This window comes from Acanthopagrus latus, chromosome 23 (assembly GCF_904848185.1).
Source record: "Acanthopagrus latus isolate v.2019 chromosome 23, fAcaLat1.1, whole genome shotgun sequence".
NCBI lineage: Eukaryota > Metazoa > Chordata > Actinopteri > Spariformes > Sparidae > Acanthopagrus > Acanthopagrus latus.
In genome coordinates, this window is record NC_051061.1 from 1893199 (window position 1) to 1913634 (window position 20436).

General features: G+C 39.8%; 1 protein-coding gene across 4 annotated transcripts; it reads left to right on the forward strand.

The window, feature by feature from the left end:
• The first annotated feature begins 1187 nt into the window (after positions 1-1187).
• On the forward strand, positions 1188-19210 carry copz2 (COPI coat complex subunit zeta 2). Of its 4 annotated transcripts, XM_037089788.1 has the most exons (11): positions 1250-1327; positions 6658-6726; positions 7396-7433; positions 7790-7874; positions 8672-8763; positions 10079-10134; positions 12051-12128; positions 12426-12477; positions 13400-13438; positions 15828-15860; positions 18662-19210. In XM_037089788.1, the coding sequence occupies exons 3-11, from the start codon at positions 7407-7409 to the stop codon at positions 18707-18709; spliced, it is 510 nt and encodes a 169-aa protein (XP_036945683.1). In that variant the 5' UTR covers positions 1250-1327; positions 6658-6726; positions 7396-7406; the 3' UTR covers positions 18710-19210. The 4 variants fall into 4 exon arrangements, 3 of the variants coding, with proteins under 3 accessions (XP_036945681.1, XP_036945682.1, XP_036945683.1); XR_005072990.1 differs by lacking the exons at positions 7396-7433; positions 15828-15860 and adding an exon at positions 12738-12851 and having other exon boundaries at positions 1188-1327; XM_037089786.1 differs by lacking the exon at positions 7396-7433 and having other exon boundaries at positions 1189-1327.
• Positions 19211-20436: the final 1226 nt, after the last annotated feature.

Below are 20436 nucleotides of genomic sequence, written 5' to 3' on the forward strand. Positions count from 1 at the left end.
AAACGTGTGGAGTTATGCCAGCTCAGTCATTGCTCTCATTAAAACAAAAGTGGGACATACGTAAATACTAAAATGTTATGAATTCATGGACATTTTCAACTTTTCAGCAAGATTCAACTTTAAAAACTAATAAAACTGTTAAAGCAACATAAGATAGAAATTCAAATTTTGTGTGATGTTGCGCCACCAACTGCTTCAGTTTCACCACTGTGAAACAAATCAAAATTAGATCCATTTGGTCCAGTAACCTTTGGAAAGTCTAGAAGAGCAGTATGATTGAATTGTTTTACCCCCATTGGGGTTAGCCGGACACTAAACTGCACTTTTGCCGGCTTGGTCAGAAGTCCAGGTATTTTCATAACCAGGAAGTTGAGCTTTTTTGGCTTCAAAAACACCACTGAGCAGCTTTCACAGGAATGAGCGGAGCTCCACTTCCAACACTGTGTGCAGTAATAAAACATCTTTGAATCGTCCGCGTCCCAAATTCCTTCCTTATTCATGTGCCACCACTGGATGTTGATGATGTGGAATTTAGTGTGTTCACCTGGGTCTTGTGTCTAGATCAGCGGGCCAAGGTGATAAAAACCTGTGGCTGCTCTAGAGTCAGTTGACCCGGGTGTAAATACAGAGTTTACACATTCCCACTGTACACAAAAGCCAGATCTTAATGTTTTGTGGGAATGAATTTAAGTGAATTTTTGACCAGCGGAAAAAGAGTATCAGATGTAATGTAGGTGCTGACTAAAAAATAAACTCATGACATCAGAACGATGTGATGTGTTGAAAACTTATGTATGTTGAAGTGAACATGTATGTGACGCTGTGATCCTCCACCCAAGAGACAGAGACACAATTCAGCCTGTTACACCACACTGTACCATCAAAATGACTCCAAAGCTCATATTATGAGGTCACAAAGTTACATTATGTTTCCTTAAGATGACATTATTATCTGTAATAAAAAAATATTCGGCTTAGATTGGGAAAGAAATGAAATATTTGGACTAGCTGTCTGAGACTGCACTGTATACAGCACCAGCCCCTTGGTAAACTGTAAATCCTGGCCTCTGAAGAGCACAAAGACTTTTATTGTGAAAGGGCAGAGAAGCTGAGGAGGAGGGGTGTCGGGAGCGCGCTCTGCTGTAGACTCCTATGGCTCTCCACTTGAATGCTGCGGAGCGGGAGCGCGCCCGGGCGGCTCCGTAAAAAAAAAAAAAAAAAAAAGCAGCAGTGATCTCGGTGTGACAGCTCAGAGCTGTCCACGTCAACACACCGAGCGAGCACGGCGGCGGCGGCGGCAGCAGCAGCGATGGACTCCACGTCTCTGGTAAGCCTCTCTGCCGCTCAGCGGCTCGTGGAACGACACGGTCCGTGTGGTGTTGTGTGCGCGACAGTTTATGTAGTGTTTGTTATCAGTGCGGGACATTTGTTGCATTATGGCAGTTTCGGTGGTGGAGGGGGCAGGGAGGGAGGGGGGCCTGGCTGCGGATCGTTCATAAATGTGAAACGGGCTGTATTTCTTCTTCAATTCGTGAGTGTGAGTGTGATCCTGACTGTGGCCATCACGAGTGTGGACGCGCAGGCCCGATCTGAGCTCAGGGTCTCATCGATTGCGCGTTTAAAAGCCACAGTTTTGTGGGTTTTTTTTCCTTCTAAGCGTGTAAAAATAGTGCACACTGTGTGTGCAGGTTTCAGAGCGACAACTTATCAGGGTGTTAAGTTAACTCCATTACAATAGACCGGCTGAGCCACAGCTGTTATCCACTTATCCACAGTGAGTCCGGCGCAGAGCGCAACAGGACAGTAGTTTGTGTGTGTGGTAAAGCTTCAGGTCCTGCACGGATCACTTGTAGAGACACAATCCTGTCTGGATCACACGTTAGTGTGTGAGTGTGTGCTGAAACCAAAACTGCGTCCGTGTGTTTAAATGTCTGCTTGTGTTGAGCATATGTGCGCGGATCGGTTGACGTGTGGAGCAGAGTAGTGCCACGTCCACCGTTCTCTCTCTCTCTCTCTCTCACTCTCTCTCTCTCTCACTCTCTCTCACTCTCTCTCTCTCTCTCTCTCTCTCTCTCTCTCGGTCTCTCTCTCCCCCTCTCTCACTCACTCACTAACACACACACGCTCTCTCGCTCTCTGTCTCTTTCTCTCGCCTTGCTCACCGTTCATTCAGTCTCTCCTTCTCCTTCACTCTTTAATCTCTTCTTTATTTCCTCACATCTCTCTCTCTCTCTCTCTCTCTCTCTCTCGCTCTCTCTCTCTCTCTCTCTCTCTCTCTCTCTCACACACACACACACACACACTCTTTCCATCACACACTTTCTCAGTGCTAGAAAGTAACTAAATGCATGTACTTTAAGTACTTTACTTGAGTACCTCCACAGGTGGGATATATTGCGCTCTGTACACTACATGAATTTACTGTGTACAGCATATTATTATTATTATTATTATTATTATTATTATTATTATTATTATTACTTGACATGATGACACATGGTCAGCCCATACCATGTGTCACTTTGTCATAGATAATGAAACTACCCAGCATTAATGATGGAAAGTAACATTAGTATGTGATTTTACTCAAGTACAGTACAGTTTGGCCACCTGTCAAATTCCTACTCAAGACAAACAGGGGGCAGTGTTAGCTAGTTAGTTGTGTTAGCTGTGCAGCTAACTAGCAGACTTGGGAGCCAGAGCAGTGTTGGTATTTACACGGCTAGCGCAGCACCTTTGGAGGTGGATGAGCATTGGTGGTTTGCATGCTAACTTCAGTGCACAATGCGCAGACTGTAAAAACTGTGCAAACTTTGTTTTAGTGCCGTACCGCCGGACTAAAGAGCAGCATCTCTCCTCAGGCTGTGAGACTTTTCGATTTCATGACTTATCTAACCCAGATAAGTCTCTTCCCTACTCACGGACAGGCATTAAGAAGAACTATACTAATTATAGAGAAACAGACAGTCATCTCATTGATTATCTTGTTTGCTTGTTGGTCATACAGAGGCATCAGCACTTAACTAAGACTGTTTCACAACCAGTTAAAAGTTCCTTGTAGGATGTTTAAGTCATAGATTTGAATAGAAGAACCAGATCATGAATCCAAAGATAGCACCCACTCAGTCCTGGGAGAATTGCTGCCTGGTTCATCTGAAAACTGTTGTAACTTCTTACTTAACAAACATTATTTTTTTCTGCATACAAACCTTATGACCATCTTATAAATATGATACATGATTATAGATTGAAATTCCCAACGCTCGCAACATGAGTTGAAACTCCACATCTGCCTACAGCAGTCAAACTCTCCTCAGACATACAGTGTATGTGTTAATGACAGTCAAATCAGATGAAACACTACAGGCCTGTTAGCTGCACACTAGCAAGTGCTACTACTTTTGATACGTGATACAACTAGCCAACACTACTGCACTTTTATTTGTTGCAGGGTATTTTGACATCCTTGAAATGGCACTTTTGATAAAGTAAAACATTTGCGTTCTTCTTCCACCCCTGCTCTCTCTCCGTCTCTTGCTTCTCCTTTCACGTTCAGCCGGATGTGTCTCAAATTCTCTCTTTCTGCTTTGCTACTCTCACCTCTCACCTCACTTCTATCTGCCTATCGTCTTTCTCCTCTCTCCCTCCCACTCTTCCTTTTCTCTACAGGTGTCATTTACATCAGAAGAGAAAATAATCCGTGATGGTTTCTGGATCGCATAGAGTATATACCATTACAAGTATAAAATCATCTGCGTGAAGTGCAGAATACTACATTTTCAATAATGACAACTCAGATGCTTTATTTGTTTCTTGAAGTGGAAAACATGGATTTGATTTCATTATGCAGGATTTCTTTTGTAATTTTTATTTTCCAGTTCAAGCCAAGATAATCCTCTTGACATCATAAGGGGTTATTTTTCGCACACTTCAGATCAATGCCGTTGTCGGTGGATTATAAATAAAATGGTTTGTATTCAGGGACAGAACATTTCCATAAGCATCTCACTATATGCAGCTCTCAAAGTGATGACATCAAGCAACAGATGTCCACTCTTAAAGGCCACTGGCTAAAGGCAGCTGTTTGATCAATAAAGTAATCATTATCTGTAAGTGACAACAATCAAGTTACAAAGTAATAAACAATGAAAAACAACCCTTCCCTCCAACAAAAAAAGATCACACAAAAATGAGATGAAAAATATATTACAAAGAAAGTGATGTCCCACCAGACCTGCAGCTGGTCATCTGCAAACAATCCAGAAGCAAGATAATTGAAAGTGAGATTCAAATAACAGCGGTTATTCAAAATGTATAACTCTTGTCACATGTGGTGTGCAGCGTAATGAGCAACATATTTATCCACCGACTAGATTTGGATTTGATCCAGATGTGAGGATTCTCTTGTTTTTCATGTTGAGTAGTACCAATAATGCTGCATTCATGTGCTGGTGGGAAAACCAGCAATCTGTGTCTTCCCAGTCATCTGGTACAAAACACTGTTTTTATTTGCATGTTTTTCATTATCCATCCAGGAGGACCAATCACTCAAACTATTGAGTCATAGACCGAATCACATTTATTTAGTCCTTGTATTTTACATCCAAATAGACTACTTTAGTAGAAATTTATGTTTTTTTGCAATGTGTGATATTTTCAACTGTCCCTGTTAGAAAAACTGAAACAGGTCCAAGCTTCTGTTTGTCACTATCACAGCATCAACTAAATGTACACTTGGTGTATTGTCTCACAATGTGGTAAAAATCGTAAAGTCATTCAGACTGTAAGAGGCTTTGATGATGTTTTTAGCAAACCGTCTACAGACTTCTAAATTGGTCTTCTGGTTTTGTCTGACTCCATGACCTACTTCTAAACAAGCACGCCAGAAAAAAATCATTATGTTTCAGCCTAACAGCCATTTTTTTTTCATTTTATGCATCTAGCTTTCATGCTGATCCAGAGGGACTTTAATTGAAACTGAGGCTGTTGTTGGACATGTGCACTACATTCTGTTTGACTAAATGATTCTCAGCCATTTCACTCTGTAGAGGGCACACACCTTCTACCAGTAGACACTGCCCTCTCAATTATCTGATGTTTAGAATATGGTTTTGAATTTATATAAAAGCCATTAAGCTGTCGATCTCAACTGAGTGACTTCCATGGCTAGGTGTGTCCGTCGTCATCAGTCATGTTATGTAAAGAGCTGCTTCCCTAAAGACAGGGCAGAGCCAGGGATCAGCAGCCGCTTGCACCAGCTGTTAGCATCCAGGGAGTGTTTACAAAGTCACGCAGTTTAAAAACCACTAACTGTTGCACAACTGTCCCAACTAAGAAAAACAACATGCTATTCTACACACTATTTAGAGAGCAAGGTAAAACTGGATATATGGAATATGGTCAACATATTGGACCTGAGACTTGATTGAAATGCATGATCATGTAAATGTAATATTTGAAGAGTGTGTAGGATGCAGGCCTCTCTCTGAGGTACGTCACTAAGTGTCTTACTTAAAGGGGCTCTGTGGAGTTTTTTCATTCACAAACAGCTATAAATGAATAAGTTAAATTTACATTCAGTGTTGTTCGCAAAAACGCATTGTTTAAAGCTCTGACAAACTTGTGGAGTGCATTTCTTTCATCACACAACATTTATAAAATGCTCACTTGCGAGCATGTGTGTCCTTGTGTGTGCTGGAGAGCAAACAAACAAGGGGCCCACGTAAAAAGTGCAGGTCAGAATGTGCAGGAAAAAATCAGTGCACTGAAATCATATACTTCACTGGCAGTATAGGTCATTAGTATTATTATTATTATTATTATTATTATTATTATTAGTAGTAGTAGTAGTAGTAGTAGTAGTAGTAGTAGTAGTAGTAGTAGTAGTATAAATAAAAGAATATTATTAATAGAAACATTGGCTCAGCATGTATAGAATGTTGCAGAAATGAGTCCTGTAACCTGGAGAGTAAAGTCTGTGGTTAACAAAAGTTTGAGGCAATTCATAAAATATATCAGTACATACCCAGCTTTCTAGTGATGAAAAAATATTTTTTTCAAAATTTCAAAATGTTTTTTGACTTTTTTTTTCATACATGGTGGTTTAGCCGATACCAGACCAGTATCTTGCCAGAGAGCAATCAATGGTTGATCCAAGTACACTTCCTTCTTCCTCCTGGTATTGGACACTGGATGTTCTGAGTTCCTGGTCTAAGTTCTGTGATACACTCTGACTGTGAATCTATGCTAGTCAGTGCATAACAGAACTTTGTCCCGGGTCTGAAAACTCTTCGCTGGGACAAAAGAATTGATGGATGGAAGAATAAGTGATGTCTGTGCAGGAGGATGGACAGTGTTTTTGGTCATTCTCCACCAGCCTGAATAAAACAGAATAAATATCTGCAGGGTTGAATGCACCCTGGGGTCAAGTGTATACACTGTTTAGACTGGATGTGTGTGAATGTGTGCAACAGAGCGTATGTAAAGCAGGGGGTTAATGGAAACGCACGGATTATTTGGACAAGAAAGGTTGATACAACACACTGGACAGACGAGGGATGGATGTCTTTTATTCTAGCTGTGGTATTATATAGTTTCCCTAAAAGTGATTCAGCAAAGCTAAAAGATTTAAGCAAGTCTTTCTGTCAATTGTTGCAGGAACCTTCCCTCTACACAGTGAAAGCTGTTTTCATACTTGACAACGATGGCAACAGACTGCTGTCCAAGGTAAGGTGAAAGGACCATACCAGTGATGTTCCATATAGCCCATTAGCTTCAACTAACCTTTGTCTTAATGCTCATGCTGTGGACCATCCAAAGTATACAACACACATTATTGTACTTTGAAAAAGTTGTTGCAGTCATTATGGACAGTGTTTTAAAAAAAAGGATCAACACTGATACAGCAGAACCAGAGATATAATATTTTGTTTATTCCATGGCTCCTGTTTCCTTTTTAAAACCTGCCGCATACATTACCCACGATGCAACGCAGCAGGTGACAGTTTGGTTGGCAATGCAGGTGCTTTATGTAACTAATGGTAAGTCTACTGCTTTTCGAGCTTTCAGAGTAAAAAACGTTTACCTTCCACGATGCATGGTGGGTCAGGATATAAATCACGACACAATATAACAGCATCCAAATGATTATAAACAGTGGGTGGAAACACATTTTTTTTAAAAAAACCTACAGACCTCAACATTATGATGTGTACCGGCACGACTCTTTTGGTTCTGTAGATCTGGTATACTGTATGAAATGACACACTGGAGCAGCTTAATGCTGCGGCTGCTTGGTCCAGTGTAATCAAACTAAGGAGGTGTAGAGGCGAGCCTTTGATGTCGCTGTGTCTGAACAGGGCTAGTGACACTGACATTGGTGTTTTATGTTAACAGAATAGACAGAAATGAAGAGAAACCATGTACCAAGCGAGGTTTGTGCAAAATGTCTTTCACCGATTCCTGCAATAATTAATCAATCTATTCAATTATTCACCTATTAAATTAATCACCAACTATCAATTAATCTGTTTGAGTAACCTTTTTAAGGAAACCTCAAAATTCTCTCACATTCAGCTTGTTAAATCTGAATATCTCCTGGTTTCATTCCTCCTCTATGACGGATATCTTTGAGTCATGGACAAAACAAGACATTTGAGTACGTCGTCTTGGGTTTAGGGAAACAATGAGTGACATTTTTCTAAATTTTTCTGGCTTTTAATAGACCAAACAACTTGTCAAAGAATCAAGGAAAAATAATCAGCAGATGCACTGTCTGTGTCTGTTCTAGTACTATGACCCTGAGCTTTACCCCTCCATGAAGGAGCAGAAGAACTTTGAGAAGAATGTCTTCAACAAGACACACAAAGCAGACAGTAAGTTCCTCTGTGTTTTTTTTTCTTCTATTCTTGTGTCTGCTGGATGTGACCCTCCCTGTGTATTGTACCCATCACTTCTCCAATGTCATCTGGTACACATTCACTGTCTACTGGTATGTGATACCAGCCTAATGCGTTTTTTTTGTTTTTTGTTTTTTTTTTTACACCCGCCTGGTTTCTTTGATGGAGCCAAATCATGTGTTAGTGTGACTTTTGGATTTGCAGATAACTTTTAAACCAGCAGTTCCTTCCATTCTCTTCTTCTTCTTCTTTCTTCTCGGGTCAGAGGAACATTCTGAACACTTTTTGTGGCGCTGCGGAATGAATGTAGTGTTAAGTAGAGGCAGAAGTTGCAGGCAGCTGACACCTGAGTCTCTGCCCCCGTTCTGTGTACCACCCACCCAGTGTATTCCTCCTTTTGTTCAAAACTCCTCCTTCATTCCTCCTTTTCTCCCTGTCTTTCTTCTCTTTCTTCTTCTATGTCATGCTATATCCCCTCTCCCTCCCTCCGTGCCGCTCACCTCATCCTCCCTTTGTAACGTTATTCTCTTCCTTAAAGAATCCCCTCGCTCCCTCATTTTCTCTCACTCATTTTACAACTTCTCCCCGGTTTCTTTGTTCTGCTCTTCTCTCATCTCCTTCATTCTCTCTGTCAAGTTTCCATCTTCCTGTTTGTTTTTCTTCTCTCCATCAACATTATTTTATCGGCCGTTGTAAAAATATGCTTTTGGATTCTGTTGTAGAAAAGCTCAATACCTGCAGCTCACCCCTCTCTCCCCTTCCTTTCTCTGCAGATGAGATAGCTTTTCTGGAGGGCATGACCATTGTCTATAAGAGCAGTATAGACCTCTTCTTCTACGTGGTGGGAAGTGCTCAGGAGAACGAGGTTGGCTGGATTTAAATATTTTTTAAATTGAAAAAATAAAATTAAAATGACTTTCACAAGTGTTGGAGGGAGGTTGTACATCATGTCCATCTGGAGAATATTTACAGAAGGCTCAGTAATTTCCTAAAACAGATGGTTTTCTGCAATTATATTGTGATAGAGAAACGTTCACCTGATAACTTGAATCGCTCAATAGAGACTACAGATGTGATGTCACAGTGGGCAGAAATCCACATGGTTAAAACCACTGAGTTTCCGGAACCTGTAAGATCCCAAATTGATTTGTGAAAAAAAACCTTATATACACCCTTTTAAATGCTGAATTATTCCATTTTGGATCTCTTGGCTTCTGGACACAGTGATACTGCAGCGAGCTGTATGGAGCCAATAAATGTTTTCTTTTTGTTTTGTTTTTTCATCGTTTAAGATTTTAAAATAAGTCTCCAGCTACTGCAGTTGTTTAGGAGAATGCTGCAACACTGTTTGTCTGTGAAGCAACTTTCCATCACCACAGGGGGGGGAGGAGATAATGACTGGGTTATCAGTTTTGGGTGGACTGGGTGAACTAAGGTCCAAAAGAAGGTGTACCTCAAATCAAATGTTTTAATATTTGAAAAAGAAAATCCATGATCCAGGCAGAAAACCTGAACACAGAATAAGAATGCCTTGGAATAACCTACTGTAAAGTTACAACCTTAATAACACAAATGTATAAGCATTTTAGATTAATGTCTAAATTAGGCGCAAAGTAATGAACCCCTTTTTAATTCAGTTTTCCTGTTGTTTGGATGTCATCTTTTTCAAATCTGGTTTAGCATGGAAGACTCTTTGATTTAGATAAAGGTGCTTTGTGTGTTTTCAGGGTAAATTAAAGATTAATTAAGAGAGCTTGTTTCTACCTGTACAGGTAGCATTAATACACCCAAAGGCAATTAACAAGCTGCCTGAGAATCTTAAAGGGGTCATTATTCCAGATTTCCCCAGTGTAAGCCTTAAGAGATCGAGTTCTTCCTGCCTGAGATTAAGGGGATTGAAAATGTGACTTTAAGTAGAAAAAAGTGCTTGATCTTCTCTACACTTGATGCAAAAACATTACTTAGCGGCTTCACCATCAGCAAACTTTTGAATGTAGCTGGAGTTGATGGAGACCAAAGTAGAGCTGAAAGGGGAGACTAATATGGCTCCTAATAAATGCAGATGTTTTGCTGGGTGGGTCTGGATGTGTTGATAGGAACCACATGGCCATAAATAAACTGACTGTTACACCTTTAAAATCAGGTGCTGTTCACTCAAAATTGTTTCTGTTTCTCTCTAGCTGATGCTGATGTCAGTGCTGAACTGCCTGTTTGAGTCCCTCAGTCAGATCCTCAGGTATGTGCTTTCATCGAGTTCTAACAATGAGTGATGAGTGATTACACTAATTGACTGACACATTCCTGATATTTTGCACCAAAAAAATACAACAAAGGACAAAAAAATAGGATAGTGCTTCTAGATGAGAAATGCTCTCTGGTGTCTGACAGCTTCAGTATTGTGCTGGAGTAACAATGGAAAGTTCACCATGCACAGACTATCATGATATTAAAGCATTCTCATGAATGTAGCCTCAGCACCATCAGTGTTAGTCTCCACACTCACACTGCCGTCCTTCCACCAGAACCTCTTAGGGAGATAATGAGTTCCTGTGCTGAATGTGATGCACATTTCAACAGCAGTGTGTACGTTCTACCTGGAACGCAATCATGATATAATTAGAGAAATTATGTTGGACAAACAAGGCGGCTGAATCTCGACACGGTGACACCTCGTCCTCATTTTTAGATATTTTTTGACATTTTAGAAAAGCACCAAGCTTAGTTTGCATCGCCATCTGAGTGTATGTGTGTGTCGCACACCAGGAGCCAAACAGCAGCTGATGTGGTTGCTATGGGAACCGATGCAGTAGTAATGCAGAGTGTGAGTGACAGAGACATAGAGAGATTATATTATTAGACATTATGGAAGATATTAGGTTTGCACAGTGCAGTATGTAAATGTCCAGATTTCAGTTTTACAGTGTGAAGTTGCAGCTGTTGAATAATCTCCTATATAATCTCCAGTTGACTTTGATAATAAATGTTCGACATGTATCAATAAATCAATCAGTCTGGATTTGTATAGGGCCAATTTACAACAAAAGTCATATCGTAGCACATTCTAAATTCTAAATTGAGCAGATCTAAACCTGATAATCCATGGAGGACATGATGAATGGACTGTGATATTAAAGAGACAGTTCGACATTTTAGAAATTCGCCCTTTTCTGTCTGAGAGTGTGACAGAATAGATTTAAAGCACTATCATGTCTCTCTGTTGCGTATGGCTGGCCGGGCTTTTTGCCTCTCCTTCAAGTCTTTATGTCAGGCTGAGCTAACCATCTCCTGGCTCCTGTCATCTGCTTCAGGACAAGAAAGCTAATAACTAACTAACTAACTAATGCTCAAAATGTACCAGTGTTCCACTAAATAATTGCCAATGACTCTCAGAACAACATACATCACTGTTCCCAAAACAACATGACAGCTGCAGCGTACCAGTGATTGGCATAACGGACATTCATTGCATGGTTGTAATTTGGTTCGGTTTAAAGTAAATAACTTAAGTTACAAATGTCTGTACATTATGTACCTAACATAAAGCTGAACAGCTCTTCCTGTTTTGGTTGAGCAATGGCAGATGCACTTATTTGCGCCGTTATTTGGCCTCACTTTTTCTGAGGAAAAATTAGCCTGGTGGCAGACCGAATAGCAAGGTGAGAGTGAGGTTTATAAGAAACTAATCTACAAGCAGATAATGTCATTTCCCTACAGACAGATATCAAACTGTGACACCGGTATTTACTTTAGAATGAAGTTAAAACAAAAGAGTTGTCTATTGCAGGTTTAAGTGACAGTTAGTATGTGACAATAACTCTGAGTTAACATTTGGTCTGACACTGGACACTAACAGCTGTCCCCTGGATACAGGTTCAGTGCTTATTTCACCCAGCCATCCACCCCTTGCTCCTCCCTATACAGACCTGTCGCTCTTCACTCTGCTTCACCTGACTTCCTCCTAATAATTACTGCAGCCCAAACAGCAACAAATGTAACTATAGGTTGTAATAAGCTGCTTTAACAGTAAACCTGTGTATTTTTTCGAGGACAGGCTGGAAATTGTGCTTTTGGGGAGAATAATCAAACATTTTGAAAGCATACAGTTTATGCTGTTTTGGATTGATGAGGCTAATTTTCGTGTTCTTTCTGCAGGAAAAATGTGGAGCGTAGATGTTTACTGGACAACATGGAGGGAGTGTTCCTGATTGTGGATGAAATCATCGATGGAGGGTAAGAGAGAAATAGAGTTTGCAGCTACTTGGAGGTTGAGATACATTTTTCTATTCAAAGGATCGTAAATCAAAACAAGAAACATGACATAACATAACAAAACCTTGCATTAACGTACTGTAGATTCAAACTAGCTGACAGATGAGCTAGCTGACCATTCATCTTAATGTTGATTTATATATTTATTACATTCTTAAAATAAATGTTCAGTCTATGATAGGTCTGAGAATAATGTCATACATACTCCCAGCGGTGTCTGTGCTGGAGCCCTGACTGGTTGCTTTATCCTGTTGCCAGGGTGATTCTGGAGAGTGACCCCCAGCAGGTGCTACAGAAGGTCAACTACAAGGTAAGATGACTGTCTACCATACCCAAATGCCAATCCTATCAATTTATTTACTTGATTTGAATCATTGGAAAATCCAAAGTTAAAAAAATATGTTACAATCTGAATATATCAGATCAGCTGTTTGGCCTGTTAATAGAGACAACATTGATACTCAGACTGTCGTCTCCCACAGCTTTCCTCATCAGCTTCTTGCCTAGTCTTACCTGCTTTACCTTTCTTTCTCCCCCTCTTCCTGTCTCTCTTCTTCTGATTGGCGTCAGCTAATGTCAGAGCCAGCCTATGGCTTCGTCCTGTTTGATTACATCACTGGTAACCTAGAGGGACAAACAGACAGGAGCCAGCCGCTGTAGACAACAAGACAGACAGACAAGAGGGTGAGGCAGAGAGGAGGAGAAAGATAACTGAGGGACAGAATGAACGAATGAGCGAGAGAGAGCTAAGGACAGTGAGGGGATGAAGGAGGGATGAGGTAATCCATGGTGAGAGAGCATGCTGACTAACAGAGTGAGTGAGAATAAGGCTTGCAATTTTCTTTTTACATTTTAAAGCTTCAATCTGCTAGTGTCACTTGGGGAAAGGTCAGAGGATCACCGCAGTCAAAATGTGAAATATCTTGAATATTCCTCAGATAGCTGCTGAGATGTCGCAGTCTGGATAAAAGTGGTGGAGTGACTGACAGACCAGTGACCATAGAACCCACCACAAGCATGGCTATAAAGTCTAATATGGGGTGTAATTGGCTGAGCTGTTAACCAACACGCTTTGAATGCCACTGGTCCACAATATCTTATGATATTCCTACAGATCTAATGGTGTTTGCAGTGTACTGCTTTTGTAATGTGTGTGAGTGTGTATGAAGTGTGTTGCACGGGTGATGCATTTTACGTCTCGTACCCACAATAATGTCATTTTTACTTTACAGGTGGATGAAAACCCATTATCTGAGCAGAGCGTGGCCCAGGTAACACACCCATACACACAATACTGATAAAGGTGTACATATATGCATCAAAATTCTCAGTCTACATGCATGAAGATACAAAAATGCACGCACACAATTTGGGCCACACATATCATAGAAGAGTGACTAATGCGCAATATGTTTCCCAGAAACAACTTGAGCTGCAGTGTTTTGTCGTTTAACTTGCCTGTGCCAAAAGTGGGGAATGTGTTACATTGTTAGACAATTTGTAATCACCTTGCACAGGCATGTCAGCAGAATTGGGTCCAAAAAGATGTAACAAAATAACACACAGTGTTCAAAACTCATAGAGCTGAGAGTAGAAGAGACATTCTTGAAAGGGTAACTGTACCAAACAAAGTGTATTTATAAGTTGAGGGGAGTACAACTGCATGTGTGAAAGAGGTAGAAACAGCTGCATGTAATCTAATGAACATCCCGCTAATGATGTCAGTGGCTAAGTTGCATTATAGGTATTGTAGGCTCCAGGTTCTGCAAATGGTCTAACATGATGGTCCTCTAACACCGCTGGACTCACTACTGACAGTTTTAACATACTTCCTGTTCAAAACCTGGAGCCTACACTACCCACAATGCAACATGGCCACAGAGAGACATCATGACATGTACTTCTGGCAGTATACTACTGTTTTCACACATGCAGCAGAACTCCCCAACGCCTGTAAACACACTGCAATCTCCAACCTTAATCAATAACTAGATCAGTGCTCCTGTACAACACCAGTTCAGATCTTCTTGAATAAAAAGGTACCACCACTCTGCTGTGTGCTGCAGCCAGCACCTGGTTAGCTTAGCTTAGCACTAAGACTGGATACATCGGGGTGAAACAGCTCACTCTTGCCAAGATTTATTCTTTCCAGGGTAACAAATTCCACCCACTTGCCTTTTATAGCTTACATTGTACCTCGTTTCTTTAAGTTGTACAAGAGCAGAGGTGTGAAACACAAATGAAAACCTGCGGTGACATCACGCATCAGATTGCGGACTGCTGTTTTCGTAGCATTACAGTCGGGCCATCTTTGTTTTCTGATATTATTGATTATTATCATATTTGGACAAGAGTTTGGTCACAACATTGCCCCTCCCTGAAGCATACTGTGCTTCATCATCTATTTTACTGCAAATGCAATCATAAGTTTCTAAATGAGAATCATGCTGTACCAAAGAAACTAGCAGCTGAGACCATAAACTCAATAGCAACATGGTTATGGAGGTAATAAATCAAGTGAGGATTAAGCTCACTTGGACTTATTTATAAAACCAGTGGTGTCGCCACTTGCTGGCTCTTAGAAAGAAATTAAGGTTCATGGCCGTCCTGGCTTTACTTTTTAGACCTGGAAGTGGTGTCTATATTTTAAACAGTTAATGATAAAACAACAATCCATTGCTTCACAAGCAGAAGGGGGTTTTGTCCAATTTAGTGAGCTCAAACTTTTGGACAAAGCCAGGCTAATAGTTTCCCCCTGTTTCCAGTTTTTGTGCTGAGCTAAGCTAACTAGCTATTAGCTACAGCTTTATTGTTACTGTATGCGAACCTGAGAGTGGTAACAATCTTCTCATCTTTCTCTCAGCAAAAAAAAAAAAAAAGTGTTGTACCCCTAGAAGTTCAAAAGAAAGCAGAAATGAAACAAACTAAGTGGAAGTACTGCATTAGAAAATGCAATTCACAGTTATGTGTACAAATTACACAAAGACATATTTAGACACAATGCTGGCTGCTTGCGCTGCATTTTTACCTTAGTTCTACACTGTTATTAAAATGTGTGTCTTTCAGCTGTTTCTCTCTGATACCATTAGCTTCAAGTGTAGCCGAGTTGAACTCCTGCATGCTATCTTTAATCAAACACAACGACCTCATGAAAAGCTGATTGTTCTCTGAGAGAATGATAACAGTAACAGTTTGACATCTATCTGCAAATTCACAAACCTGCATGCTAACGAATTAGCTCACAGTGCATGCTAGGGTAGCGGCTAGCTTGACTTTATTTCGAAAGCACCACACAGCACTAATAAGTTCAACTGTGAATGAAGGGATTGATGGATATATAAATGGATAGTTGGATTAGCTGATCAGGTCTATGTAGGAGCATTCCGTCTCTAAAAACAGCGTTTATGGTTTATTATTTTGGAGTTTTTTTACAGCAGTCATTTCCTTTATTGAGTTTTTTTTCCTGATATGCTTTCTTCTGTCTTTAGCTGCTCTTATGTCTTCCTGATGGTGTGCAGGAATGAACATGTGCATGGACATGTCTGTGTGTGTGTGTGTGTGTGTGTGTGTGTGTGTGTGTGTGTGTGTGTGTGTGTGTGTGTGTGTGTACTCATCTCTCTCTCTCTAAGCTGTTCCTTTCTGTTGCTTTAACCCTGACAGCACATAACAGAGAAACTGGCTCTCACCACTAACGTAAGTCTCTACTAACTTCTAACAGCCCTACACTGCACTACAAAGCCCACTACACTGTGGCACCACACACAGTGTTTCGACGCTACATGATATGTTTGAAGTGAATCATATTGTTGTTTTTTTTTCCTCTTAGAACAGCTTGTTTATTCACTTATGGAAAAAAATAAATGTTTCTGACTTTGTTATATTTGTAATATTAATGAGGTAATAATACCGCATTAAAATTGTAAATATTAAAATTCTGCACGTATGGGAGAAGATCTGAGGCACTCGAGAGGGTAATGATTTAAAAAGCCTTTATTATTACATGTAATAACCAACGCGTTTCAGCCTAAAAGGCCTTCGTCAGGGCAAGGGCAAACGCGTTGGCATGTTTTTATTAGACTAGCCATGTACTAATAAAGGGTTGGTTTTTTTTAAATCATTACCCTCTCTAGTGTCTCAGATCTTCTCCTATAAGTTCTACTTGGATCCCTAAACTGAAGAGCACCAGAAGGACACATTTTTTTTTTCCACACCCAAGCAGCACTCCATGCATTTTGTTTTTCAATAAAAATTCTGAGTTTGAATTTCATCTCCAAAACGACATAGTGCCCCCTTTAATGTATAAAACAACTACAAGTACACTTTTTCCTTTATTGTAGCGGGGGAGACGTAGAAGGTAGGATAAAATAAATCATACTCAAAGAAAGTACAAGTAAATCTACAACACACCACTGGTGCCCTGATGTTGATCAATCGTACATAGCCACTCGTACCTTAGCATGAATTAAGAGTTCAAGCCCAAGGTCTCTTATTTTGAGAAAGAGCAAACATTTACTTTCAAACTAAATGGCTCGCAGCGTTTACAGGTCTGATTCTGCAGTGTAAATTACACTTTACAGTAGTATGACATTACTCTGCCCAATACTTAATAAATTCAAACATAAAAGCATCAGTCAAGCTCTGTATAGGCCTGATATGACTGCATTTCCTAGGATCCCTCTGCTTCAGTGAATATTACTTGAGCTCCATGTGCCCCCTGCTGATTAAATGGGGAACCACACCCTTGGTGCTGGCACGAAGTCTCGATTGAGTTTGAGGGACTGAGGGATAGACAAAGTGTGTATACTTAGTATTGATCACAGAAAGACCAGGAAGAGGAGCAAGAGAGAGGTCCTACCCCAAGAAAATATGTTGTATCTCAATAGTAATTACTTACAGTAGATGCAGACCTGTGTTTTATGCTATTTTACAGAAGTGAAATATTTTCTTTGTTGGATAATGGAACAACCAGTGATGGATATGATGGTTCTTATCACTGCGGAGCTCAGCCTAGTCACCAGCACTAAATGTTGGCAGTTAACGTATCTGCAAACCACTGAGAGGTTCACATTTGTATGCCATGCCTACACATGCCTATACAGAACGTTCAGATCATGCTCACATTACATGATTATGACCTGGTTTTTATGTTGGGAGATAAAGGGGGTGGTGGTGGAATTTGAGGCAGAGAAGAAGGCTGCCAAGCCAGTGTAACCACTGATTTTGTAAGGAGACCTTGGGGCATTTTTCAGCTGTTAGTGATGACAAAACCAGGTGTTTTTAATGCAAAACATGGTGTTGTCTAAACTCTAACCAAGTGGTTTTTGTGCTTAAACCCTAACCAGAGGATAAGCACAGCCTTGTCACAACATAAAATCAAGAAATGCACACTGCAAACATTTATTCTGGTGACTTCTTTTGGTAAATTCATTCAACATGGTGGCATAAAGCGCCACACAGTGGCCCTGTTTCCTGTTCATGTGCTCAGTCTGAACTCTAGTGGTTGAAAATTGGTATTGCATCCATGTACAAGTTCTTGATGGATTTAAACAGAAAATGACTTTAGTGACTCCACACATTTAGTTGACTAGTGTCGTCTGATTGTCGTCTAATTTAATGTAACATAAAAAACAAAACATGAAATTGTGTATATATTTGACAGAACATGTATGTGTATACATGTACATGTAACCTATGTAACCTATGGAGTGTGTGTGTGTGTGTGTGTGTGTGTGTGTGTGTGTGTGTGTGTGTGTGTGTGTGTGTGTGTGTGTGTGTACATATTAGTACTCAGAATCACATGTCATCACTATTAGACTATGTACGTTATACAGTTAACTTATATAAATATGTATAATTTCATGCTCAGTTCAGTTGATGGAAAAACTGAAATATGTGTTTTGTTTCTGTAATATTAATTTTGACTGTACAACTAAATGTTTGGAGTCATTGAAGTTATTTTCTGTTTAAATCCATCAAGACCTTGTATATAACACAGTACCTGGATACAGCAGAAACTCCATTACACACCTACTGATTGTACAGTACATAAGGTCATTATGATGACCGACATGCACTGTTCCTGAGTTATTATGAGCTATGTGAGGCATTAAAACCTATGGAGTAGGCCTGTTCAGTCCCATAAGGTTCAGACTATTTTACAGTTAATCATGCACTATAGACCTTATTTAGCTGTATGCTGTTAATACACACCATACAAAATGTTTCATTTACTGCCTTTACATCCACTACTCAGCAGTCAGATTAATGTCAGTGATGAAAATCAGCATTAACATGCACAGCAATCACATGCAATGTCTTCAAGAAACGCATCTTTAGATTATGGTCAACTTATTTTTCATATTTGTTGGGTTTGTGTAATTTTCAATGTTGTGACTTATTTGTGATTTCTTGTCTCTATTTCATTACATCAAACTGCATCATATTCCACATGATAATCTATATATGTTTTTGTGCTCTTCCTTTATGTTTTGCAGGTTCTGCAGTCGGCCAAGGAGCAGATCAAATGGTCCATACTGAAATGACTCAGACCAGATGAATTTAGAATTCTCAAGAGAGAGTTGTTTCTAGTCCCAAAGCTATTTTTTATAGTAACACACTAAAGGGAAGGGCGGCACATGCCTATTGAGAAATGGGCTGCTTTATACAGCAATTAATTTGCCAGTAATAGGATTTAGTTTCTATGTGTGATGGCATTTTGTTACATTATATTTGACATGTAATTAATTTATTTGCTTTGAGAGTGAAGGTTGTCCATTTTCATATAGATATATCATTCAAGAGGCTAAGTGACAACAGAAAATGAAAGGAAAAGTGAGACTCCAGTCTCTTTTGTATGAGACTGGAAAGGTACTGAACGGATCAATGAAAATACTGGAAACCTGATTAGCAATCACTGATCTGTTGGTTTTATTTTGGTGGAGCAGGATCTTCTACTCACTCACTCAAAGCGGAGTAGGATTTACTGTTGTTCTTTTTTGCTAATTGTTGGTGTGGACAATATTAAAAAGATAATGTTTTATACATGAAGACCTTTTCTCCCAAAATGTTACACAGGCTAATAATTCTAGAAACATCTTTTTCGATGGTGTGTCCTGTTAAATGTGTGTGAGTGAGCAGGGATGGTATTTCACCTTAACAGTCACGTCTATCATAGGATGATCTGGAAAATAAGAACAGACACACGCATTAACACTACTCTAGCAGATACCTGCAAACTCACAGTCAAAAGCATAGAAAAGAGTATCACTTAGATAAATGTGTTTAACAATGTCACTTAACAAGGCTCTGGCATCATTTGTGCACTGAACAGTTCAGTTTGATCAAGTTTGTTGTTTTGTGCTCCTTAGACGACATGCATTTGTTTTGTAAAGCTTGTGAAAAACCTGTAAAAGAATGCAATGAAGCTGTGTGACTCTCAGCAAATGTTAGCACTGTGTGTCAGAGGACATTTGTTACTGTTTCACTGTCAGCAAATCACATGTAACCTTAAAATGGAATTTCCAGATGAAGGAAAATTAATATCTGCACATAAACTTTCTCTTTAGAATCAAATGGACCTTAGACGATATGAAACACAGCTCGTGATTTTGAGGCCATAGTTAAAAAGAATAAAGCCTATTTTCTGAGAGTTACATATGTTAATAGAAATGAAATATTTTCTTAGTTGAATCGATGAAACAAGCCAAAGACAAACTACTTATTTTGTTAACATTTGGAGGTTGAAACAAACTGCCATTTTGTCTGATATTGGGCATTTTCTTTGTCCATGTGTGAGACTGATAATAAAACTGTCTATTTGTCCTGGAAACAAAATGTCTTATTCCTGGATTTATTCATCAGTTTTCTGTTCATTTTTTCATTCTATTCTCAGACAAAACAAGTGGATTTAGTTTTTGGTCAAACTGGATAAAACAGAGAAATGCTGTCAGCAGTGGAATTCACTTGCCTTCCGTGCGTCTACCATCCAATCAGGATTCAAATCGACGACCCCAATGAATATTAATGAGCGCCATAAATGAAACCTGGAGCCATGGGTGTGGTGAGGGATGCTATTGGTAGAAAACAAGCGACGTCATGACCCATGTGCCTGTAGGGCCCAGCCAATGATTCGTTCTGGTTCTATTTCCGAGTAATGTGATTGGTTAGCTTCCTCATGCTCTCACAAGTCATGAAATCAGATGAGAGAGAAGCGATTTTAAACAGCAGAGGCTTCAGCTTCCTTATCATTACAACTTTTAAATCAACCTTT